The 23,071-nt window shown below is 38.7% G+C and overlaps 1 protein-coding gene across 11 annotated transcripts in view; it reads left to right on the top strand.

Annotated features, from left to right (window-relative positions):
- The first annotated feature begins 2,617 nt into the window (after positions 1 to 2,617).
- Positions 2,618 to 23,071, top strand: part of LOC121329961 (ryanodine receptor 3-like) — a 121,483-nt gene continuing 101,029 nt past the window's right edge. For all 11 annotated transcript variants that reach the window (XM_041276108.1, XM_041276106.1, XM_041276099.1 and 8 more), the window contains exons 1-12: positions 2,618 to 2,742; positions 4,768 to 4,889; positions 5,401 to 5,581; positions 7,266 to 7,401; positions 8,740 to 8,835; positions 9,383 to 9,501; positions 10,615 to 10,748; positions 11,226 to 11,467; positions 13,675 to 13,867; positions 17,787 to 18,003; positions 18,305 to 18,409; positions 19,752 to 19,855. In XM_041276108.1, coding sequence (XP_041132042.1) covers positions 2,662 to 2,742; positions 4,768 to 4,889; positions 5,401 to 5,581; positions 7,266 to 7,401; positions 8,740 to 8,835; positions 9,383 to 9,501; positions 10,615 to 10,748; positions 11,226 to 11,467; positions 13,675 to 13,867; positions 17,787 to 18,003; positions 18,305 to 18,409; positions 19,752 to 19,855 — 1,730 coding nt within the window. In that variant the 5' untranslated portion in view covers positions 2,618 to 2,661. The remainder of the gene's footprint in view (positions 2,743 to 4,767; positions 4,890 to 5,400; positions 5,582 to 7,265; positions 7,402 to 8,739; positions 8,836 to 9,382; positions 9,502 to 10,614; positions 10,749 to 11,225; positions 11,468 to 13,674; positions 13,868 to 17,786; positions 18,004 to 18,304; positions 18,410 to 19,751; positions 19,856 to 23,071) is intronic.

Genomic DNA, 23,071 nt, shown 5'->3' with positions numbered 1-23,071 from the left:
GCTATTGCTGGATCAGAAGTGTTCCTGGTAATAAACATAAGGTTTAATAACTTTTCTGAGGAAAATCTCGCTTTTAATAAAGCCTTTTTGATCAATGTGAATAAGTTTATCAATAACGTGTAATCTGAAAGTTAGAATTGTACTAATAGGATTTTAGAATTGGTTTGAATTAAGGACATTGAGCAGTAATTCCAAACATACGAAGAAGTCTTTGTTAGGTTTGGGAATGAGGGTTATTAGTGCTTTCTGCTTGGATGGGGGAAGATTTTTTTTTATTTTAAATGATATCAAAAACTTTTTAAAAGTGGTGAAAGAGAGAATCAATATGCATTTTATAGAATTCTGATGGAAAGCCATCGTTCCTTGGGGTCTTACACCATGGTAAAGACTTGATTTCATTCTTAATTTCATTTGTTGTAATAGGTTTATCTGGGGATATTTTATCTTCTGTATTTAAGTGATTTAAATGAAGGTCTTTGAAAAAAAATAAAAAATTGGTCTGTAGTGAGTTGAGTAGATGAACTATATCATTTTTTGCAGGGTCTGTAGTAATAACATTTGATTCTGATTTAATAGCAGGAATTTTTATATTTTGTTCAAGCTTCCTTAAGCTATAAGCCAATAGTTTACCTCAATGGTCTCCTTGTTCGTGATATTTCTTTTGTATATTCAAGTAATTATGCCTCTTTTTCTGTAATTAGACTAGTTAATGAAAGTGTAGTCTTAGTTAAATTCCTATAATTAATTGAAGATTGGTCTTGTCTAAATGTGTCTACTATTTTTATTTGTTCTTTTAATTTATTAATTTCTTCAATTTGTTTCTTTTTCTGTAGAGAAGAATAATAAATGCACCTGCCTCTTAGAAAAGCTTTCATTGTTTCCCATAATAATTTAGGGGGAGAAGATGATTGTTTATTGACTGTCGCAATTTCTTAAATTTTTTATCAAGAAATTATTTGAAGTCTTTGTCTTTAATAACAGCTGTGAAGTCTCCAATGCGATTGTTTTTGACATGGCGCTATGGATGGTGAAAATATTATAGACATGGTCTGATATATGAATTACATCAATTTTAGCATTTAGTACACCTTTAATGATAGATTTTGAAGCTAAAATCATGTCAGTTCTATTTGTGAACAGGTGAGAAAAAAGTATAATCTAATTCAGATGGATTAAGTAATCTCCAGACATCAACTAAACATAGTTATTTCACCAAATTCTGCAATGCTTTAGATGGATTTGAAAGGTTTTTTTTATAAGATCTATCAAGATGTTCATCTAGAACTGTATTAAAATCTCCTCCTATAACACAACAGATGGACTTCCATTGACATAATGTATCAGCTAGAATGTTGAAGATTCTTTCAGATCAGTATTTTGTGTAAACACTGGCCAGACCTAATTCCATGCCCCCCATTTTAATCGTGGTGGCGATAAATCTTCCTTCTTCATCTTGATCAATCAAATGGAAATGAAGTGTCTTATGAATTCAAGTTAAAGCTCCTCTCACTTTGGAATTATATGAAGAAGAAAAAACATGGCCTACCCATCTCTTTTTAAATTTTGTGGTTTCTTCTTCTATTAAATGTGATTCTCGAATTAAAGCAATGTCACATTTTTGACTAGAGAGGGAGGAGATAAGCTTGTTCCTCGTAATTGGATTTTGAAAACCCATAATATTCCATTACTGTCTTAATATTAGCATCGGGATTACCAGTAGTCATGTATGATAATAATCTTTAGGGATGCAGATACAATTACATGTGTTAATTTAAAAGGGTTATATTGTTTGTTTTGCTATGTGTCTAATATTGTGAATATCATCATGGGTATAAAGTAGTTTTGACTGGATGTTTAATTCAGAACAGAACAAAATCAATACTTGAATTAAGTACCAAAAGTTAACTAACAAAAAAGTACAGCTAAACGATTCAACAGAAGTCATTAAGGTAAGTAACCATAACTAATACAGCAAACAATGAATCTAAAAAACCAACCAGAAAACATATGCAGGATCGTGAGGCTTAGTATAAATCTGATGACCCATCAATGTCTTTGTAAACGTTAGCTAAACTACCTAACATACTTGCGTAGATTAATAGTTCATAACTCCTGTTAATACTTTGAATAATAATAAAAGCAACTGAGCTTTTTACTTTCCCTCATACATAAATAAATCAACAATAAACACAAGAAGTTAAGATTTCCTTAGCTAGTGAGCATTTGACTATTGTAATGTTATTCTAGATTGAACGTCTGTTGGGGTTAAGCTAAATTAAATGTGCCAATGTTTAAAAGATAAGGGGGGACTCCCTGTTTTTTCTTTGTTTATAATTGAGTCATTTGTCAGGATGTGGTCACCTATTTCACTGTCCTTGCTACAACAGATCTCCCCAGCAAATGTCTCATCAGCAGAATTTTAATGACTTCCTTAATACGGCCCCCCAACAGTTTGACGTAATCAAAAGTTTGATTTGAATAAGGCTCTGTTTTTCTGCTTGCTTATGTATTATTAACCATAAAATGTGTGCCCTCATCTACTCACTTTGTGCATCCATTTATGTGTCCGTCCCACAGGAAAAACTGGAGTCCAGCCCAAAGCGGGATATTGAAGGCATGGGGATAGCTGAAATTAAATACGGAGATTCAATTTGCTTTCTGATGCACGTGGACAGCGGACTGTGGGTGTCCTACCAAGCTCCGGATGCCAAATCAACACGTCTGGGACCCCTGAAAAGAAGGGTGAGTCCGACATGAGCTTGTACATTATGCTGTGCGTGAGCTGTGCATTTCACAGGACAGAAGAACATGCAAGGCTGCATTAGCCAATCTGCAGTGCTGCTGCCCTAAGACTTGGAGTGTGGTGCCCAGCGCTGATGTAGACAATGTGTTAATGAGAGACGGAAGAGCTTGTAAAATGCACACTACTCTTATCTCAGTGCCTTTGCCAAACAGAAGATCATATTATCTATAAATGACTTCAAGGAAATTCCTCAGAATGACCTAGCATCTCTTGTGACTTTGAACACTCTGTAACCTTATTATCCCCGCAGTGGATGAAGTCCCTGGTGACGGGGATATACTGTAGTTGAGGGTGTTCTAGGTTGTTGAGATTATTTGATAATGAGGGGATTTGACTTTTTAGTAACATTATTTAGCATACGTTGGTGTGTTGCATAAAAGTTGCATCTGCATATACATTGATGTGTGCTGCCATCCTAAAGATACTCTCTGCACATAAGTGAGGTTTTCATTGACCTGTGTGTGTAGCATGTACAAGAGGAAGCCCCTGCAGGTCTGCCCATTATCCTCTGTCAATTGCGTCTTTGCGTTCAGAATACCATCCCACACTGCTTTAAAACGGTACAATCCCAAACAAGCTGTGCCACCTCCATCACTCTCTTAGTCCCTTTGGTGTCTGGTGTCCCTTCGGTGAAACTGGACTCTTGTGGTGCTAAGACTTTCTCACGGATCATTGCTCAAATGCTTTGGAATGCTCTTTTCACATCAGAGAAATGGGATCAGGGCCAAGTTTAAAATTCCAATGAAGAGCCTGTGCAATGGAGGTCTTTAGAACAGCAATGAAGTTCCTGTGATTTCCTTTCAAGACTGCTGACACCGCAGCTCTGGAAAAGCCCATCTCTGCAGAGACCACCATAATATAGCAGGGGCCACAGCAGCTATGGTGCATGATATTGAATTAACTGCTCAATATAACTGCAGTGTGAGGAGGTGTCAAGTTGTTGCAGAGAAAATGCTGTGTTCTGTCCATTTAAATGTTATTAGAAAGTATCAGCACAAAAATATCAGCACATTTAGTTTCATAACTTCATAACCCTGTGGCCAAAAGGTTTACCCTATAGAATTAACTCATTTTGCTTCATAAAGTCGAGTGAAACCTGCTGAATAATGTTACGTTAACATATTGAATTACACTTTGTAGTTTTCCTTAAACTTAACAAAAAAATGACAACTACTAAAAATTGTGACGTTTCGGAAATCTAACATGAAATGCTGTACTACTATTATGGCTTCCAGTAGACTTTTGCAATATCATTTTGTAGTTTCTTTGATTACATAATGTTAAATAAAATATCTAAATTATGATGTAAAATAAAAATTCCAAAATATGAAAAGCACTCCTTTTCATTTCATTTCAGTCTGAAGATTTTCCTTTAGTCTCTTAGGACCTATTCCCTGTTAAGTTCCTTTTTCAATATAGACACAATTAAAGTAATTGTAGCTGCCACATAGTTCCAGAAACATTCTCCGCCATGCACGTCCATTCATTAAATATGCCTCACATGCTTCAGTTTTTAATTAAACACATTTTATAGCAAATATTTTAAAATATGCTATCTGATGCTACACTAGGTCAAAGAAAACAAGCCATGCTTTTCGACTCTATTAACTTTCGACTCTATTAACTTCCATTTCACCTGGAGTTCAAATGCAGACATGCAACTCAAGGATGAGGTGTAGAAATGTAGAACTTCCTTTAACCTTTTTCAGTACAAGATATCATCACATTTTAGACCTATGTAGCTAATGCTACGATTTATGGGTTCGCTACAATTACTTTAAGTGGTTCTGTGACATCGTAATTCACGACAGCAGACCTCACCTCAACTCCTCCCTACTCTCCCCACAACTGCCCTTTTCCCTGAACTTGGTCCCTGGTATTTTACAGAACTGTTCTCTACCTGTTATAGTTACTTTAAGTAAACCTTGACATGGCTCACTGTGTCCTTTCCCTGTTCTCTCTAGGCTATACTTCATCAAGAAGGACACATGGATGATGGTGTGGCGTTACAGCGCTGCCAGCACGAAGAATTCCAAGCGGCGCGTATCATCCGCAACACGTCAGAGCTGTTCAGTCTCTTTATCAGGTAAAACTGACTGTGCTCAAGCCAGTTACCTAATGAAACCTACTGTACAGGCTAGACAGTGTGCGGGAAGGAATAACAATAACAAATGCAACTCCCCTGGGTATCGCAGCGTACTTGTCCAGCAATGAAAGAAAGGGGAAGAAATGAAAAGTAACATACTGTAGTGTCAGGGTAAAAAGCCTGAGGGTTGTAGCCCGATAAATATGTCTTAAGTTAGGCAAGGTTAGCATGATTCAGGGAAGATTGTTAGAAGTGTCATTCACTGTGCAAGATCAGGACTCATTAGATCATCACTAGCATTAGATTGCTGATTGAGAATTGTTACAGGTCAATCGAGGTACAGAGCAAGTTAAAACAAACCATAGTGATAGACTTGATTGTGGCATTAATCTAGGTCATGGTCACCCATTTCTATACTGGATTGGTTCTTGCCTCGGACTGACACTGGTAATTGTGGTGTTTGTTATTGTGAGGTGGGTTTTTCACCTTGTTGTTCTCCCACCTGCTTCAGAGACCTGGACAGTCTGAGTGGAAAGAACCGAGTCTCTGTCACCCTGCCTATTGAGGAGGTTATGCAGACCCTGAACGACCTTATTGACTACTTCCAGCCCCCGGAGGAGGAGGCGGCGTACGAGGAGAAGCAGAACAAGCTGCGCTCGCTGAAGAACCGGCAGAACCTCTTCAAGGAGGAGGTGAGTGAGGCTGGGCAGGTAGGGCAGGTAGGGCTCCAGAGTCACGTCCTGCCAGTGTGGGACTAGGGCAGTGACAGGCAAACACAAGCCAGTTCATTGTTCCAGCCATGTCCTTAATCCCAGTTAAATACTTGACAAGCAGTTAATCATCTAAAAAGTACATAGAGCTAGTAAAACAGTTCAATTAAAACTTACCTGATACAGCAACTAAAAGTAACAATACCTACAACAGAAAGTACTGCTCTTACTATGTAAGTGTCACTAACAACGAGTTACTACAGTGTACAGAAGAGTACTGTTCTTAAAAGTACCAGTAAGTCTAGTATTACTAAAACCAAAAGGGTCATTACAAACTGCCATTGTAAAAATAAAAATTTATTAAAAAAACTTGGTACAGAATAATACAAACTCTGTTCCTTGTGTCCTAAAGGCTCTAGCTTGTTCTTAGCAGGCCACTGCTTTCTCTCAGTTGAGTGAAGAAAGCCCCATGACACTTTTGAAGATGATTGCAGGTCAGTTAGGGCAGTGCGTGACCTCACCAGAAAGCCAATTCAGTTTCTTTAAAAGGATTGAATCTGGCCAATCTATTGTACCTTATTATTTCTCACAGGCAATACATCACCAGCTGGCCTGTCTTCACTCTTCCTTAAAAATCCGTCTTTTACATTAACACTGTAATGAGCTGATTAATAAGACCCCCCTCGCTGGTCCCTCAAGAGTTAATAGCATGCTGTACACCTGTAAAGGCAGTTTGTAGCATGTAAGACCCTGTCTAGCAGATATTTTATTCATCACTTTTCACAGCGATAATTAGGCCAAAGCCCTAATTACAAGTGGTTTGCTTAACCTACCTATCTGTCATTCTAAGCCATCCCAATTAGTTTTGTTCATTCTAGAATATACGGTAGAACGTTTTTTTGTTTCAACGAAACATGTACAGCTAGTTTATCCACAGTTTTCAAAACCTAAACCCAAAGCAGAAAATATTAGATTTAAATTGCACACTGTAGCCAACCAACCAACATTATTTTAAGCGTGGCCTTACCATTTGTTTTGTTTTGTTTTGTTTTTTGTGCAGCTGTTGAAATGTTACTTCTAACATTAAGACATGTATTATTTGTAAATTAAGTGGCCAGGTAAACACATTACAGTGCTTCACTTGCACGCAAGCACATTTCTTATTGCATTAGGGAGGTTGCTGTAAAATTGCAGAGAAATGCAGTCCTGGATAATTCATCAGTCATCCTGTTTTCAACGTGTGTGAGTAAAATCAAATCCCATTATACTGTCATCCACGTCCATCTCAAAAGTGAAAGCAACAGATTGATTGTACAGGGTGGCTAGTGATTGGGGGAATTCACTCAAACACTTTGCATGCTTATTTTGAATAAATAGCCAACCAAATCCTCACTGATTTATTTTAAAGAGTGCGATCTGTTTTTTGGTCCCTGTGAAAATGCTGTTTTTAATGTTAGACTATGTAACACCTCTCTTCTGAGTCCTAGAATCCTCTGCCCATTAATAGGTGCCTCCACCTGCCAGATTTTATGGCAGTTAGTTGGGCGTTCACATAGACATCAGCACAGAAGACAGCAGTCTAGTTCACTGCAACAATCTCTAATCTGTGAGGCAGATTTTAATGAATACCATCTTTCTCTCTCTCTCTCTTTGTCGCGTTTCCTAGGGAATGCTCACCTTGGTCTCGAACTGCATCGACCGACTCAACATCTACGACAGCGCGGTGCACTTTCGGGAGTATGCAGGCGAGGAAGCTGGGGCCGCATGGAAGGACATTCTCAACCTGCTTTATGAGTTACTAGGTAAGTGAAGGAGTGTCACAGTGTGCTGAGTGGTTATTGGTTTAATCTTCATCTGCTCTCACAGATTACCCAGAGGACAGAGGAGGGTGAAGTAGTCCCCAAGGGGAAGGCCACGAGTCCTGCGTAGGGGTGTTGCCAAACACACTGTTTATACAGTAATGTGTGTATGGTGACTAAATATTTGTAAATAGGTATATTATTTGTCATCTACACAAATGTTGTACTCATCTAATGATCTGAAAGATGACTGTAAAAATATGGACAAAACTCAGTAGATTTGGAGGCCATCTTTTGGTAACTGACATTCCCAAAATGCTAGATATTTGTTTAAGCAATTAAACAGAATCTAACACCCTTAATTCTGCTGAGTAAGTAAGAAACATGGATTGTACTAAAACTGAATTAGTCCATGTAATTTCTTAAATTGTTATTATGGCCTCTATGGTTCACCGTTTGGTTGTCTCTGCATCTGCTCTGTGTTTTTTTGTCGCTGTTGGAGGCATTTGCCCAGTGGCATGCAATTGAGAATTCTGGCTCTGGTATCAGAGTGCTGTGCTGTCAGGCCCTGATTGGCTGGAAACACGTGCAGCAGTGGTACAGTACGTCTGTTCCGACTGCCACTCCTGTCGCCTCTTGGAGCAGTGTGAAATATGTCTCAGCAGCTCCAGACGGAGTGTTTCATCATTACTAAAGGGGTTGCATATCCATATGGTCTTAATTCAGTTAATGGTTGCACATGAAGAAAATATTAATGTTTGCCGTTTGGTCAATGAGCAATGAAGTAAAAGGCTTACACCTCAATTTGACAAATTAGACATCTGTAACATTTTTAAAAACACACAGAACAAAATCTGAATACACCTGCGATTAAATAATAAGACCCTCTTTTCTGCATGTTTTTGTTTATTGTAATGTTCTGTTGCAGGTATATTAGAAAGGCTTTCTATTATATTCTCATCACACCTCATCTCTTCTCCAGCTACATTATAATGAGGTTACCTGGATTCCTATTACCTTTCAGGACTGTTTCTCCCATATACTTAGTCTTGGATTTACATAAATAGCAAATATAAATAGGGATGCTATGGTGTGTTTTTCCTTGCAATTGAAATTATGAGAAACAGAAAGGAAACACAATTGGTCAAGGGCACAAAAAATGTTTAAAATTTATAAAAAAAATAAAACTAAAGAAATAACTAAATAAATAAAGGCATGTTAAAGCCTTAACTGTCTTGATGCTTTTGTGATGTAACCCCCCCTCTCTGTTTTGGACCACTTTAGTGAAGCAGGCCCCAACCAGTGATCACATCCACCCTGACTGATTCATCTTTCTTTCAGCTGCCCTGATTCGCGGCAACAGAAGCAACTGCACCCAGTTCTCAAAGAACCTGGACTGGCTAGTCAGCAAACTGGACCGGCTGGAGTCCTCGTCAGGTAAAGGCAGCTGCTCTTGTATTAAATCAATTCAGATTCTCTTTGTTGTTTGAAACAATGCTGTTTGCTGTCAATGGTGAGTATAGTGCAAGGTGTAGCCTTCCCTATTCCCTGGACCACATCGGTATTGATTAGTAGGATAATAGACAAAAGAAATGTCCTTTTTCTATTTTAACTATAACGAGTTTAACTATGGTTCAGTCCAATAATGACAGCACCCGCCTTATTAAAGCCATTTGAAAGCCATGTTGGCAGACAGCCAAGTAGAGATGCACTCTACTTGGTTAAAAATAACCACACACTATTAAAGCTTTGTAACTGTTATTGTGATCGCTTTGATTTGATTTGAAAATTTGTTGACACCTTCATAATAGTGGGGGTGCTAAAGACACTCGATGGCAGATTGATCTAAAGTTCCTCCAAAACATAAAAACACCCACCCACTGGCTTTCAATACACTAGCTCAATAAACATACTGGCGAGTGCACGTTGGCATGTGTTGCTGTGTCAGGCAGACCTCCCGCTAATCTGTCTGTTTGTGTTGTAGGAATTATTGAAGTCCTTCACTGCATCCTAATTGAAAGCCCTGAAGCCCTGAACATCATCCAGAGAGGACACATCAAGTCTGTAATCTCCCTGCTGGAGAAACATGGACGCAATCATAAGGTGAGTAGGGCATTATCTCTCAGTTTCAATATAAATAACACAGTGCAGGGTAGCTGGCAGCGGCTTTGTCGCCACTGGGACATTTTCCATTTCCCATTCCGATGATAAGTTAATATAAATAATGCTTTGAACTGCACTAAAAGAAATATGACACATCTGTAATTGGTTTCTGTCAAGGTACATGAGCGTGCATGCAAGCTGTTTCTACAGTAATGCATCCTTTTGTGAAGAGGTTGCTGCATTATTACCAGGACAAAATAGCACTATTCTGGAAACTCTTATTGATGACAGAGACACATTTACAGGAGAACATTCTTTCATACTGTACGTATTCTGCAAAGAGGCAGATGGTATGTAATCTTCAGATGTTAAAATTAGGTCTGCAATGATGTTAAAGTACATTTGGCACTATTTTGCAGAATACTGTATGAATTGTATGGAGTGCAGGGTCTCTTGAGTGTGGTTTGAATCTTTGATGGAGGATAGTCAGCTGGAGTTCAATATCATGACACTAGTGACTCCGTACTACTGGTCAGGCACCCAGTGAGTCCAGCGGAGGCTTCCCAAGCTGAGAATGTCCTTGCCTTCAAGCTTGCTAGCAGCTGCTTCCTGGGCTTAATGATTGAGCAGAGAACTTTTAGTCCCTTGCCAACAAATTTAACTCTACAGAATAACAAATTAAAGTTTATTCATGTAGTGTTTGGCAGAATTGAGCTTTGTCTCTCTGGCAATTAGTTCTTAGCAATGGTAAACCAACCATGCATACCTCACTTAATTGTTGATATGTTTGGAAATGGGACTGGTCGTACACTCAAAAAAACTGTTCTATATTCTTTAAGACATGACCACTGATGTTGTGCAGCAAAATCTTCTAGAATTTGATTTAATGGAAAAGATTTTCATGCAAAACAAACAAAGCAAAAACACAACGCATTTCGACAGTGTGTCTTCATCAGGTGTAGCTATACAACATTTGCTAAAGAGATCTGCTGAAGGGCTTTTGTCCAAAATATTGTGAAATAAAATATTTGTTTAATCATTTAAACCTTTTGTGTACATCAAAAAAAAAAATATATATATATTGATGTTATAAGTCTAAATTCTTCACGACAGGTTTTGGATGTGCTGTGCTCTCTGTGCGTGTGCAATGGGGTGGCCGTGAGAACCAATCAGAACCTGATCTGTGACAACCTACTGTCTCGGAGGGACCTGCTTCTGCAGAGCCGCATGGTGAATGATGTCACGAGGTACGGTGACCTCACCATCGCCACTCGTAGATCCACAGACAAACCCTGGGGTTGCAAGGCTAGTCAATGCACAGCTTTATATAATGCATGGATACAAGTGTGTGGGTAAATAACCATGGACAAACCACAGACAGAATCCCTGTTGACACACATAAAACAAGAGTAAATATCCACAGATGACCCAGTTATCTACAAACAGGGTGTAGCGTACACAGTATGCTGAGTATGATCTTGTAACATGAATAGCCTTTATTAGTGCTAACAATCACAATAAAAATTACCATTCAGCTACTGTAGATTTTTATTCTGTGAAAAACTTGTGTTTCCAAATTCCTTCACAATTATACGACCGGTTCTCTAGATGTGTCTGAAAATGTAAGTCTGACATCTGCACGTACAGTACTAGCGTTTCCACTGTCTCTTCAGAATCAAATACAGATTGTGGTTTGATTTTGATTTACTGTGTCCTTTTTTTAGCATGAGGCCAAACATCTTCCTGGGCGTCAGCGAGGGTTCTGCCCAGTACAAGAAGTGGTATTACGAGCTAATAATCGACCAGGTTGACCCCTTTGTGACCAACGAGCCCTCACACCTGCGGGTCGGCTGGGCCAACACAAAAGGGTATGCCCCCTACCCTGGAGGTGGAGAGGGCTGGGGCGGGAATGGGGTCGGGGACGACCTCTACTCCTATGGCTTTGACGGGCTTCAGCTGTGGTCAGGTGAGTAAGGAATGCTAAATTCCAGCTGACAGGTCTAGGGCCTCCATACAGTATGTCAGCTGCATGGAAAGCAATTGTAAGATGATGTTTACTACTCAGGATACAGATGAACAAGGAACAGATAAAGTGGGGTAAATTTGACCATGTGCAGAAGATGTTCTGTGGTTGAAACAGCATTGCAGACTAGGGTGACCAGATAGCAAAAGTGAAAAATTGGGACACTTTCAGTTGTGTGGAGGTTAGGGGGGGCAGTTGTAGTGTAAGTGCATATATAAAATAAAAAATAGAGTGTGCACATACCATGTATGGTATAGTAATTGTCAGCACCAGTGGTCTCATACTTCTTGGATGACTTGTCCATGCGCATAACATCCTTTCTGCCGATGACTCCTTGCAGCTCTTGTTGAAATGAATTTTTACTTGCGTTTTCACACCTCACCAGCTCAATACTAGACAATAAACACCAAGTCAGGGCTTCAGCTTTTGTGTGGCCACAACTAATGTTTTTCTCAATCATTGAATCAGGTTACAATGTAGGTGCAAGATTCAATTCAGTCACAAAACCAATAGGAATGTTGGTGCACTACTGTGTGATTCACTTTGGTAAGCTGTGTAGCAACAACTTGGGTCTCCAACGTTTCATTGGGCTTGTTGAAGAAGTTTGAGGCAAGGGTATTCTGTTTTGCAATTTTGCACATGTTGTTTCCCACCGGCGTGATGCTTCACATCCAACTTGCCGTCATGACAGATGCCGGATAGTTTTTTACACAATTTACAAGATGTAACAGAGTCATATGATTGACGAATGCATGTGTAATTTTTTTCCCAGTCCGTTTGGTACTTTTACTGTCTTTTCTGCTTTTTAGTGACAGGTTCTTTGACAACACCAGCCATCATGACACTTCGCCAGTAAAACCGTGCAGAAGCATACATATATGCACGCCCAGGCACCAGACTCACTGGCACATGCACCAAAAACACATGATGCATCCCGCTACATATCACTGCAGGCTAATGGATAGCTGCATAGATGCAAACAACTCACTCAAAAAACATGCCCTAAACTAGTAGAGTGTGCGGTTGCACTGTCAGACAGTGCAGCAGCCACATATACTAAATTTCCCATTTTCAACATTTACTCTAAAAATTGGGACAGAACCTCGATCGGGTCGTAGCACAAAGCCCCTAATATCAGGACGATCCTGATTTTATTGGGACGTCTCTTCACCCTATTGTAGACGCACCAAGAAAGTAGTATTGTCAAGAAAACAGTACAAACAAAGTTCAGCATCACACCCACAGTTAGGCAACATATACAGTATAAGACAGGCACCTGAGTGCTAGTGAGAAAGCATGGCTGAATTCTCTCTTGACAATGTGACCATCTCTGTGGCTGATGTTACTGTTATAACTAGGTACTACATGATTGTGTCTAATCATAATGTTTAAGCAATATGCGTATAACTTTTGAATATTGGAATCAATAAGGGAAAGTTACAAATAACACATCAATTAGTATTGTGCGCACTCATTTACAGACATCATATTGGCTTCCTTACAACAGATTGCCCAATGAACTATAATAATTGAAAAGATGGATGGTGGATGTCCATGGCCCCAGCTCATTCTCTAAACATGTGCTATACTACAGGACACCATGCTAACTTAGGGTGTCATTGATTTTCAGTCAATCGTTTTTTTGTTTTTTTTTCTGGTGGAAATTCATTGAAACAAGCTTTATTTTATTTTATTTGCAAGTTTCAATTGGGTCATAATATAGCTTTACAACACCTATCCTGACCCCTTTTCATCAGCCAGGATTTGGTCCACTTGAGCTGGAACACAGCTTTTCATTTGCAACTTTTAATAGCGTCCATGGTGGTATTTGTAAAATTTATCCCATTAAGTGCCATTGTAAAATGTATTATTCTTGTTTTGGGCTTTTGAATTTTGGTACAGGTGAAATGGGCAATAGTGCTGCCTACAGTAAGACATGATGCCAACAGACAGGTGGGCAATAGGAGTAGTCCGACTCTGCCAGGCATAAATGTATTTATTGAGCTCTGTTAAAATCCTGCGCTTTACTGTCCAAGATGACTGGACCCTTCTCAAATCTTTCCTGTCGTTTAAATCCTTGGCCTGATTGTGGGATTTGCTTTGTGATGTGGTCCTTTCAATAACAAGTCCTTGTGTCCCGGTGGCTGCAGGCCGAGTGCCCCGAGTTGTGGCGTCAGTGAATCAGCACCTGCTGACCTCGGATGACGTGGTGAGCTGCTGCCTGGACCTGGGGGCCCCGAGCATCTCGTTCCGTATCAACGGGCAGCCAGTGCAGGGCATGTTCGAGAACTTCAACATCGACGGGCTCCTCTTCCCCGTCGTCAGCATCTCTGCAGGAGTCAAGTAAGCGACCAACACTGGGCACTTTCTAAACCATCCATGCATTTACAAACACAGGGCACTTTCTAAACCATCCATGCATTTACAAGGTAAAACTGCTTTGCATTTCAGTTTCAATTTAAGCCCTGTAATGTGTAAGTAATTATTCACAAAAAGTGATTTGCCTTTTCAGTTCCAAATTTTATTAACAGGCATTTACTCAACACAAGTTGCTTTGAAAATAACCCACTACTCCCATTACAGACACCAGTTGGGTGCTGCAATAACTTAAATACCTATTTTTACATTTTTAGCTGCACATTCTTTTCTGCCCAATGCAATGTTCCAGTGGTGAGATTTTCTTTTACGATAATTGTAAGCAACATACAGTATTGTGTGTTTTATTTTTTATATCCCTTATCTTTTTCTAGTAACAAATCCCATTTTCAGCTGTAGAAACTCCCCTGCCTGTTCCTTTTGGTTTGAAGGTTCATTTGATTTAATCAAACATGTCATTGCAGTGGAAGGTTCTTCTTAAAAGCTTAACATGTCCCCAGGCTGCTCATGTTTCTAACTGCCCTAATTTCTGACAGCTTACACTTTTTACAAAAAAAAAAACCTGATGGAATAAACCATTGATTTATTACTATATCTTATATTTCCATATTTCAGACTACAGTGCCAGGTTTGTTATATCAAAAATAAATAAATAAATAAATAAATAAAATGTTTTCATGTTTGTCCTATTTGTGGTAACTATATGCATGCAAGCTAACAACCACAGGCCATCTATTGTAGATATTGATATTAAAATATTTTCTAAATAGGTTATTGAAGTGGAAAATTGCTTTTGGGCCATCAGATTGACCCATATGTAGCTCTTCTGAATTTCATTTGCTGGCCTGTTTTCAGAATCCTGACTGTTGTAATTCCCCTGTGAGATTTAACATTCCTATCCTATATGAGATGCTTTTCTGGAATACCCTGTGGTGACTTCAGGATTCTGAAAGGGGGGAGGGGAAGGGGTCGTCTGTCTCCCAGATAGGGGGGGGGGCATTTTTTTTTTTTTTTTTTTTTAAGTGAAAGGAAATGGGAGATGAATTAAGAAGCTCTAAATATGATTATATATTATTATTATTTTAGGGTTTTCTGTAAACTCAGAATGACCAATGTTATATTGTTTTCAGTGCAAATAAATTATTATATTATTGCCTGGGAAATATCAGAAGGTCCAGGTAGTTTTCTCTTCCTTGTTTCTTTGAAATTAGGAACTTGAGACTGGCTCTCTATTTCCTGTGAGGAAGGGACTTGTAGATTTGAATCACTTATGTCTACATCTTCACTACTTACATCTTGGTCAGTTTGTGTATCTGGCAACAGCATCTTACATCTTGGTCATTTGATGTGGCAACAACACCTTGCTCAGAATCTGATTTTTGGGGGTTTGCATTTAAAAAAAGCCATGAATCAGGCGGCTGGCTCATTGTATATAACTTGTATGCAGTCTTGTACGTTATTCTGTCTCTCTCCCTCTGCTCACACTGCCTCTCTCTCCTGAGTTACACCTCACCTCTTTCTCTCCTCTCATTACTTCTCATAGCTGCATTCATAAACCATGAAACTCAACCTTTTGTTACACGAAAATGTTACATTAAAACTTTACAACATGCTGCCCTCTCTTTCTTAAATGAGAAAAAACAGTAGAAAATAGAACTATGCAAATTCACATATATGTGTACATTGTTACGCCAGCTTGATGGAATAATAATTGTGAATGAGATTCGTGAAGAAAGGGATTCTAAGTTCTACCATTAATACCGGTACTCTTAATTGTGATCTTAGTTAATGAATTAATCTTAATTCTGATCCAAAACATTTTATCAGCCATTTCCGAGTGCATACATTTACAACCATTAATACAAATATTGTATATAATGGGGGTTTCTGTAAAGTTTTTTTTATTTTATTTTTTATGGTTCAGCACATTTCTTTTTCATCGAGGTATCACATTGACTGCAAATTAATTACGTTACTTTTATTTTAACATGAAATTCACAAACAATAGCTTAAACGACAGCATAATGCAGATAAATATAATCAGGAAATACATCAATAAGTTACATATATACAGGCATTAAACAGTTTGTTTAATATTATAGGCACCTTTTTTTAACGGTTGCCTCTGATAAGGTTTTCAGGTGGATTTTAGCTGGGCGGGGTGTTTATGCTTCAGTCTGACTAAGTAGCTTCGAATTGTTTGTATTCTTACTGTGACTGGCTGCAACGACAACAGAGATTGGATAATGTTTGTTAGGTTGTTTTTTTCTTGTGTACCATACTTGTAACTGAAGGCAGTGTACTGTGGGATATGTGGTTGTTAGTGAAAGTTTTAGGGGAGGCGGAAGTTGAGGCTGACACATCCCGGGTGGCGCCCACCACCTCTCTGTGTCGCCAGTGGAAATACCGCATGCACCAAAGGATCATATATGTATGTGACAGGGTGGAAGTCCTGCACATGGGGAATTATTTGTATTGTATTTGAGGTTAATTGTTGAAAATATGGATTTGTGTAAACAGATTAATTGAATTATTTAATTGTGATGACGCTCCATTTGGGACAGCTACCTGTCTGCGTGGAGCATCAGCTGAAAGCTATCTCAGTGGAGCGTCATTATGAAAACATGGCTGCTGCAAGGCCTGCCGTTTACATTTGATTTATAGTTTGTGATATTGTGTTTTATTTTTAGTCTTGTACCATCCTCAGTGCTCTGCCATTGCTGGTAGCGTCACATGACATTGTTTACTTTTTGTTTGTGTTTATTAATTACAACCTGTGCACCTGTGTCGGCATAACAACGTCAGTCTCTCTACCTCAGTCTCTTGTTTCTTCTCGTCGGGTGCCTGAGGCAAATATACCAGGACACTACCACAATGTATTACTGGATATCTTCCAGTATTCACATGTCACGTATTACATACATTTCACTTCCATTTAGAGATGTTGGTGTTATTAGGGGGCTGGGTGGAACGGTGTTGGAGGCCTGGAAATACCAAAAGAACTGACCATCAGTTCATTTATTTAGTGTCCTGGCTGCCCCTTCTAATGCTATTTTTGTCACATCTTGTAAAGAGCACTGCAAATTTACATAGACTATCATTTTACAGAGATACTGTAGGCTATGCTTTGAATGGCTGCCCCAGCTGCTTCCTGTTGCCGCTTGGGATATCTGGACCTAAATTGCTGCCGGCTGCAATCACATTGGTCAAACAAGCTACGGAATTGGACAGGGGTGTAAATGAATAGCTCTGCTTTTATTTTTTAAATGATTAAGAAATGTACATTTTACACTAGTAACTCTGTCTTTTCTTGAGTTATATCATAAACAGTACAATTAATTTTTAGCTTGTGGCTTTCTTTTCTCCAAGTGAAAGAAAACCATTTCAATCAGACCCCCATTCACTCTGCTATGATACCCACTGTGCTGTGTGTCTTTAATCCACTAGGACAGGTGTTTTTTCTGCATTTATTAGCCTGTGAAGTGCTCTGGGATGCTTGTTTGTGAAGGACTCTGAATAAATGAGAGGATGAGTGTCACAGAGGCCTGTTTTTGGTCCATGGCTAACTTGAAAAACTGAATAATTATGACCCTTGATACTGTGGCTGGCAAATTGATTTGATGGTTGTCTACTCAGTAGCTCTTTTCTTTAGATCTGTACTATAATTAAAAATGAACTGTAGACATACACATTACTATTTTCTATAAAAGGCATAATATTAATTGGCATGACGAAATAGATTAATTTCAGTTGTAAAGATGTTTTGTCCCCCACAGCAGCAGCTGGAAGTGCTCAAATAACCTTAAAGCCATGCTTGTACTCTTTAATTAAAAAAAATGTATATAAAAAATAAAAAAATCAGCAACGTCCATGTTTTCTTGTTCAGGGTGCGTTTCTTGCTGGGAGGTCGCCATGGAGACTTCAAGTTCCTGCCACCTGCGGGCTATGCCCCTTGCTACGAGGCCCTGCTGCCCAAGGAGAAGATGAGGGTGGAGCCAGTGAAGGAGTACAAGCGGGACTACGATGGCGTTCGGGATTTGTTGGGAACCACAGAGTTCCTGTCCCAAGCCTCCTTCGTCCCCATGCCTGTCGAGACCGGCCAGGTGAGCAAGGGGCCTGGGAGTGTATTCATTAGTAAGCTTCCATCTTTTTATATAGGAAAATACTACAATTGATAGATTAGTAGTAGCTAAGAATTAATGTAAATTATGTTAGCTTTATTTAATTTTATTCATTTCTATAATATTTCATAATCCAACACTATTGGAGAGTGCAGTTGTAAGCATGATAGGAATAAGACCTGTGTTGAGTACTCTGGCTGCTACTTGGATATTTAACCAAGGAAAGCTGTGTTTAAGCCCCAATGAGAGGTACTATATGACAAACACTCCTATTCTCTTCCAGATCGTCTTGCCTCCCCACCTAGAAAAAGTCAGAGACAAATTGGCAGAAAATATCCATGAGCTGTGGGGTATGAACAAGATCGAACTTGGCTGGAACTATGGAAAGGTGTGGCAGAATGACCTTGTAATAATTGTATGAATACATGTGTTCAATGCTACTATTTGTTTAAAAAAAAAAAAAAAAACGCAGGGCGGTTAAAAGGGTCACTAGTACTTTGCATCTGAGAAAAAATATGAAGAAAAGAAACTGATATAATATTTGGTTTCACTTATTACTGTAGCACACTTCAACCTATTTTAGAAAACCTTGTTAATACTAACTTGTTAATAGGTTTGTCTGTTTGGAATTGCTGCGTTCGGATAGGTTATCGTGATGCTCTGATTGAAAGCAGGTGCAGTACAACAATAACATTTACGGGAGTCACACGACCTGTTTCTGTGGTCCTAGAATCTGACTATCATTGTACACAGCAGCATTGCTAAGGGGCCAGCTGGCTTTATAACTAACCTGAAAAACACAGCAGTGGGCAAATTTGTTAGAACATGCCATTGCTTCTGTTTTGATTTGTTGTGCAAATGGAATCAAACATCTCTAACTGAAAATCTTGGAAAATTGACACAATAGGCAAATTAGTGATTGCCAAATTTAATTGATGACTTTAATAGGCCACCCATGCAATTCAGAAAAGGAACATAGCCACAAATTGTAAAATGCATGAGACTTTTTAGAAGTTGTTTAAAATGCCTAATTAAAGCTCACATGAGTGCCTATGTCACTGATTACTGAGCGAACATTGAACTTCTCACACCCACAGATTTTCATACAGGTATAAAGAATACATAAACGACCAATCTTGAGGTGTGTTTTTTATTAATGAAATAGGAGTGAAAGAAAGCCAAGGGATTCTTCAATTGCTGCGACGGTGTCTTTTGCAGCGCACATACTTTAGTAAGCTAATTATTCATTTCATAGAGAATAATGCTTTGGTTTCCAATATTGCTGTGTACAAGCATCATTTTATAAACTGGTGATTGTTATCCTGCATTTTAATTTTAGCAGTGCTCTTCCTTCTGTCTACCCTGGCTATTTGTGTTTGTGATTCATTAGAGCATTAGTAGCATGGGTGCATTAACATTAGCAAGCTGTGCCACATACAAACAACTACTGTACACCTTGTGTAATGAACAAGCTACCAGTGGAATTATTTAAATTAAGCACTTTCTGGAAACTGGCTTACTGTACATTGCAGTAATTGTAATCTAGGAACTGCCTGCATTTCACCATCTTGGTGCTTTATAGGTTGTGGCTGCAATATTAGAATATAAAAAAATTTATATTTTTGGCAAAACATAATTGAATAGTAGCAAACCTAATTAAAATATATTATCTCTGCTATAAATCCATAAACTCACCTTAGAGACTCTAACTGTGTGCTTCGTATCTTTAGGTTCGAGATGACAACAAAAGGCAGCACCCCTGTCTCGTGGATTTCTCCAAATTGCCCGAAACAGAAAAAAATTATAACCTCCAGATGTCAACCGAAACTTTAAAGTAAGATCTTTTTCCCAGTCAATTGTGTGCTTGGAAGCCATAATGGTATATGTGTGAAAGTGTGGGACAGGCTGGGGGAACCACATAGAGGTGGGCTTGAAGCATAAACAGTTTCCATTGCATCAGAGGCATTTATGTTTCAGGTTATGTGAATTAGGATATCTTTGTATTTGATCTCATCGTTTTCTCCTGTAACAATGGACAGCGTAAAGAGTTCCGTGATGGAGAACAATGGAAACAAGCCTTGTAATGTCCTCTAAGTGGTCTTTTGAACACATGGCCTGTTTCACAAGATTGGTTGACACATCTATAAAATAATGAAGTTATAATATGTACATAAGAACATAAGCAAGTATACAAACAAGAGGAGGCCATTCGGTCCATCTTGCTTGTTTGGTTGTTAGCAGCTTATTGATCCCAAAATCTCATCAAGCAGCTTCTTGGAGGATCTCAGGGTGTCCGCTTCAACAACATTACTGGGGAGTTGGTTCCAGACCTTCACAATTCTCTGTGTAAAAAAAATGCCTCCTATTTTCTGTTCTGAATGCCCCTTTGCTAATCTCCATTTGTGACCCCTGGTCCTTGTATACAATCCCATTGACCCTTTCTGCCTTTCAAATTGCAATTATCAAAATTCCAAACATGAATGCAGGTTACTGTAATTGTCTGTAGGTCCAAAATCCATACAAATACTTAGAATGGCAAGTTAAACAGCATACACATCTACAGTATGTTGTGCTTTGACCATTTTACCTCTTGGCTTACCTCACCACACACTTAATTGATTTTATACTTTTACAAATTGACAGTGACAAAGTTTTTTTTTTTTTTTTTTTAAATAAGTTGTCTATTTTGAGATTTTGCTGCTGAATAAAAACACAGCAAGTGACATTGAAGATTTATTTGCATAATTATAATGATACCTATAATTCTATAAAATACAGGCCTGTCAATGAGTACATTTACTAGCAGTTCCTCTTGCAAACAACTTCAGTAATATGTTCTGCCAACAGCTGATATTTCTTATTGATTTAGTTCTTTTAAAGTACATTTTTAATGGAGATTTGATGGATTTTTGAGGTTTTGATATTAGATTTAGGGAAAGCCCCGTGACAGTAAGCATATTGAGGTCAATTATGATGGCTCTACGGCTGTTAAATTATTTAACAAAATGAAAAAAAAAATTAAGCAAGAACAGATATTCTTGCCTTTTCATGAAATGTAGTGTTACTGTTACAGCTCCTTATCTCTGTTGATTAATTGTTATCTTCGTTAATTGTAATTGGAAAGTTTCTGATTTGGTTCTTGGGTAAGTAAAACACTGCCGATTATATGCATTGCATACTGTATTTGAGCCAGGATGATTTGGGGGAACAGTTCTATTTTACAGTTTCAGATTGTGGACAAAATCACCCAATATGTCTTTTTAAATGGAGGTTCTTCGTTATAGCAAAACTCAGTCTAAAGAAATACTATTGGCATATCATTACCATACTAATGTATTAACATGAAGAAACCCTAGCAGTCTCCTGAGCAGACCACAGCAATGGCAACACAATGGACTGGGAACAAAGAATGCTCCTGATGCAGTGGCACACTGGCAGGTACTGATACCATGCTATCATCAAGAACTGTTAGACACGCACTGTGCTGAATTTAGAAATGCAAAAATTAATGAAGTTCAATGCCAAATTTCAACAAGTCTTTGTATTGAACTTATTGGAGTACCAGCAGTTTGAATTGGTTCATACCCAGTGTTAGGGAAGTTACTTTTAAAACCAGTGAAGTGTCTGTCCCTTTAAATACACACAGTACACTGAAAGTGCTTTTTAAACTTAACGTATTTTTTATTAGCAAACTGTTTTCAAAATAAGCAAAACACAAAACAAAACCTAGCCCTTCTTTGGGCACTAACTAAACAGGTTAACAGTAGTCCTATCTAATGCAGGGCAGGGCAAGCCCTTTCCCCAGTTTAAACCAATTCCACAAATAACCTAATCCAAATCACCATCCAACACGTACCTTTGTTTCTTTGAGAAAATCCTTCTTTGTCCAGCACACTTTTCCACTGTTCAGTTTTCACTTCTCTCCACTTCAACCCTCATCACCAAACACACAAACTGTGACCTTTTTATCCACCAACTTGATCAGTCGCAGCTGATCAGCATTGACCTGTTAATTACTCAAATCAACCAATTGTTACCTTTGCTATGATGAAACATATGTGGCTAACACCATGGTCCTAAAGCCTCCAACTTAATGTTTGGCACAAACACATCATCACATGCCCTTCCCCTTTGCACGATCCCGTGGGGTCGGGCATGCAAGATTTCTGCTGGCTGCGGAAATCTAGACACAAAATCATCATTTACATGTTCTTTACCTTTTCTCTGTATGAAGTCAAAGCAGTAGGGTTGTAACATTAAAAAATGTCTAATTATTCTTGCATTTTTGTCTTTTTTGACACTACATCCACTGTAGTGGGGTGTGGTCTGTAACCAGTGTAAATCTCCTTCCCCAGAGAGAATACCCAAGTGACAGCTAAGCACTTTTCTATTGTGGTATATATTTTTTTCCCTTGGTAGGAGCTTTCGGCTCAAAAACAAAAATGGGATATTCCTCCCTGTCACAGGACTGAAACAACATTGCCCCTAGACCCACTTCCGAAGCATCTGTTTGTAATATAAACGGTTTACCAAAGTCAGGACTTATCAAAACAGGATCAGAGCACAGTGCTGATTTCAAGTCTTAAAATTCCCTTTCAGCCTCTGCTGACCATTTTACTATGTTAAACGCGGACGCTCTAATGAACTTTGTCAAGGGTACAGCTCTTGAGGCAGTTTTCAGTAAACTTGCGGTAATATCCAGTAGATCCCAGAAAGACTCTCACTGGATGTAGTAGTTTTTTTTTTTTTTTCACTTTGCTCAACTTACACATTTCCTTCATAATTGTGGACATAAAGGGAGTCCCTTGGTCGGTAAGGATCTCTTCAGGGAAACCAACTCTGGAAAAAACCTGTATCAATGCTTGTGCTGTATTCTTTGAATTAGTATTGCTTAATGGTACAGCCTCAGGGTATCTAGTGACGTAATCCACAACAACCAGAACGTACTGAAACCCTGCTTTAGACACTTCCAGGGGCCCAATTAAATCCATCCCCATTCTCTCAAATGGCAAGTCTATGACAGGTAATGGGACTAGCAGGGCTCGAGTAG

The sequence above is a fragment of the Polyodon spathula genome, chromosome 17 (genome assembly GCF_017654505.1).
Source record: "Polyodon spathula isolate WHYD16114869_AA chromosome 17, ASM1765450v1, whole genome shotgun sequence".
Classification (NCBI taxonomy): Eukaryota; Metazoa; Chordata; class Actinopteri; order Acipenseriformes; family Polyodontidae; genus Polyodon; species Polyodon spathula.
The sequence above is the reverse complement of the archived record's forward strand: the minus strand, read 5'-3'. Positions and strand labels throughout refer to the sequence as shown.